General features: G+C 44.7%; 1 protein-coding gene across 1 annotated transcript in view; it reads left to right on the forward strand.

Moving 5' to 3' along the window:
- SUPT16H (SPT16 homolog, facilitates chromatin remodeling subunit) overlaps positions 1 to 1176 on the forward strand; it is a 125845-nt gene extending 124669 nt beyond the window's left edge. The window contains exon 25 of the mRNA XM_032441647.1: positions 802 to 1176. Coding sequence (XP_032297538.1) covers positions 802 to 911 — 110 coding nt within the window. The 3' untranslated portion in view covers positions 912 to 1176. The remainder of the gene's footprint in view (positions 1 to 801) is intronic.
- Positions 1177 to 3571: the final 2395 nt, after the last annotated feature.

Genomic DNA, 3571 nt, shown 5'->3' on the forward strand with positions numbered 1-3571 from the left:
TCTATGGGGTTATGGGGTCTATAGGGTCTATGGGGTCAATGGGGGCTATGGGGTTATGGGGTCTATGGGGTTATAGGGTCAATGGGGTCTATGGGGTTATAGGGTCTATGGGGTCTATGGTGGTCTATGGGGTTATAGGGTCTATGGGGTCTATAGGGTAAATAGGATCTATGGGGTCTATGGGGTCAATGGGATCTATGGGGTCAATAGGGTCTATGGGATCAGTGGGGTCTATGGGGTTATGGGGTCTATGGGGTTATGGGGTCTATGGTGTTATGGGGTCTATGGGGTTATGGGGTCTATGGGATCAATGGGGTCTATGGGGTCTATGGGGTCAATAGGGTCTATGGGGTCTATAGGGTCTATGGGGTCAATGGGATCTATAGGGTCAATGGGATCTATGAGGTCAATAGGATCTATGGGGTCAATGGGGTCCACAGTCGCCTATGGGGTCTATGGGGTCTATAGGGTCTATGGGATCTATGGGGTCAATGGGGTCTATGGGGTCTATAGGATCTATGGGGCCAATGGGGTGGGTCAATGGAGTCTATGGGATCTATGGGGTCTATGGGGTCAATGGAATCTATGGGGTCTGTGGGATCTATGGGGTCAATGGGATCTATGGGGTCTATGGGGTCAATAGGATCTATGGGGTCAATGGGGTCTATGGGGCCAATGGGGTGGATCAATGGAGTCTATGGGGTCAACGGGATCCATAGCAGTCTATATGCTCACCGTCTTCCCCCAAATGACCCCAAAATCCCTTTATTTCACCCCAAAAACCAAACCCATCCCCCACAGCCGACCGCGAGAGCCAATACGAGGAGGAGGAGGAGCGCGGCCGGGGCAGGAAGAGGAAGGCGGCGCCCCACAGCATCCGTGGGGCAGGGCCTAAGAAGAAGAGGAAGTGACCCATAGAGCCCCATAGAGCCCCATAGAGCCCCATAGACACCCCATAGAGCCCCATAGACACCCCATAGAGCCCCATAGACACCCCATAGAGCCCCATAGACACCCCATAGCCGCCCCATAGCGGCCCCATAGACAGACACCCCATAGACGCCCCATAACTTTATGGAACCCAATGTTTTTGTCGGACTTTACCAATTTTGGGGGTTTTTCACCCAGATTTTTGGGTTGTTTCAAGGGGGGGTTGGTATAATGGGGGTTTTTGGGGGGTTTTGGGGGGTTTTGGGGTGAAATGGGGGGGTTGAAGGAAAATTGGGGGGTTTGAAGGAAAAATGAGCCAAAATGGGGGAAATTTGGCCCAAAATGGGGGAAATTTGACCCAAAATGGGGGAAATTTGGCCCAAAATTGGAGGAAATTGGACCCAAAATGGCGGAAATTGGGCCCAAAATGGATCAAAAATGGAGGAAATTGGACCCAAAATGGACCCGAAATAGTGGAAATTGGACCCAAAATGGAGGAAATTGGACCCAAAATGGAGGAAATTGGACCCAAAATGGGGGAAATTTGACCCAAAATGGGGGAAATTGGAACAAAATGGACCAAAAATGGAAGAAATTGGACCCAAAATGGTGGAAATTTGACCCAAATTGGACCCAAAATGGAGGAAAATAGACCCAAAATGGTGGAAATTGGACCCAAAATGGAGGAAATTAGACGCGAAATGGTGGAAATTTGACCCAAAATGGACCCAAAATGGCGGAAATTGGACCCAACATGGATCAAAAATGGAAGAAATTGGACCCAAAATGGACCCAAAATGGAGGAAATTTGACCCAAAAATGAGCCAAAATGGGGGAAATTTGGCCCAAAATGGAGGAAATTGGACCAAAATTGGAGGAAATTGGACCCAAAATTGACCCAAAATGGAAGAAATTTGACCCAAATTGGGGCCAAAATGGTGGAAATTTGACCCAAAATGGTGGAAATTGGGCCCAAAATGGTGAAAATTAAACCCAAAATGGAGGAAATTGGACCCAAAATGGTGGAAATTTGACCCAAATTGGGCCCAAAATGGCGGAAATTGGACCCAAAATGGAGGAAATTGGACCCAAAATGGGAATTAGAACCAAATTGGACCCAAAATGGTGGAAATTGGACCCAGAATGGTGGAAATTTGGCCCAAAATTGACCAAAAATGGTGGAAAATAGACCAAAAATGGAGGAGATTGGACCCAAAATGGAGGAAATTGGGCCCAAAATGGACCCAAAATGGTGGAAACTGGACCCAAATTTAACTTAAAATGGTGGAAATTGGACCAAAAGTGGTGGGAATTAGAACCAAATTGGACCCAAAATGGAGGAAATTGGACCCAAAATGGATCAAAAATGGAGGAAAATAGACCCAAAATGGTGGAAATTTGACCCAAATTGGGCCCAAAATGGTGGAAATTTGACCCAAAATGGTGGGAATTGGACCCAAATTGGGCCCAAAATGGCAGAAATTGGACCCAAAATGATGGCAATTTGACCCGAAATGGACCCGAAATGGAGGAAATTGGACCGAAAATGGATCAAAAATGGAGGAAATTGGACCCAAAATGGAGGAAATTGGACCCAAATTGGATCAAAAATGGAAGAAATTGGACCCAAATTGGATCAAAAATGGAAGAAATTGGACCCAAAATGGACCCAAAATGGAGGAAATTAGACCCAAAATGGAGGAAATTGGACCCAAAATGGGGGAATTTTGGCCCAAAATGGAGGAAATTAGACCCAAATTGGGCCCGAAATGGTGGAAATTGGACCCAAAATGGGGGAAAATTGACCCAAATTGGGCCCAAAATGGAGGAAAATAGACCCAAAATGGAGGAAATTAGACCCAAAATGGGGGAAATTTGACCCAAAAATGACCCAAAATGGTGTAAATTTGGCCCAAAATGGAGGAAATTGGAACAAAATTGGAGGAAATTGGACCCAAAATGGAGGAAATTGGACCCAAATTGGCCCCAAAATGGTGAAAATTGAGCCCAAAATGATGGAGATTTGACCCAAAATGGAGGAAATTGGAACAAAATTGGAGGAAATTGGACCCAAAATGGACCAAAAATGGAAGAAATTGGACCCAAAATGGATCAAAAATGGAAGAAATTTGACCCAAGTTGGACCCAAAATGGAGGAAAATAGACCCAAAATGGAGGAAATTGGACCCAAAATAGTGGAAAATGGACCCAAAATTGACCCAAAATGGAGGAAATTAGAACTAAATTGGACCCAAAATTGTGGAAATTGGACCCAAAATGGTGGAAAATAGACCCAAAATGGCAGAGATTTGACCTAAAATGGTGGGAATTAGACTCAAAATGGACCCAAAAATGGTGGAAATTTGACCCAAATTGACCCCAAAATGGTGGAAATTAAACCCAAAATTGAGGAAATTTGACCCAAATTGGGCCCAAAATGGCAGAAATTGGGCCCAAAATGGACCCAAAATGGTGGAAATTTGTCCCAAATTTAACTTAAAATGGTGGAAATTAGAACAAAAATTGACCCAAAATGGAGAAAATTAGACCCAAAATGGTGGAAAATAGACCCAAAATGGCGGAGATTTGACCTAAAATGGCGGAAATTAGACCCAAAATGGACCCAAAAATGGCAAAATTG

The sequence above is a fragment of the Coturnix japonica genome, unplaced genomic scaffold, assembly GCF_001577835.2.
Source record: "Coturnix japonica isolate 7356 unplaced genomic scaffold, Coturnix japonica 2.1 chrUnrandom455, whole genome shotgun sequence".
Classification (NCBI taxonomy): domain Eukaryota; kingdom Metazoa; phylum Chordata; class Aves; order Galliformes; family Phasianidae; genus Coturnix; species Coturnix japonica.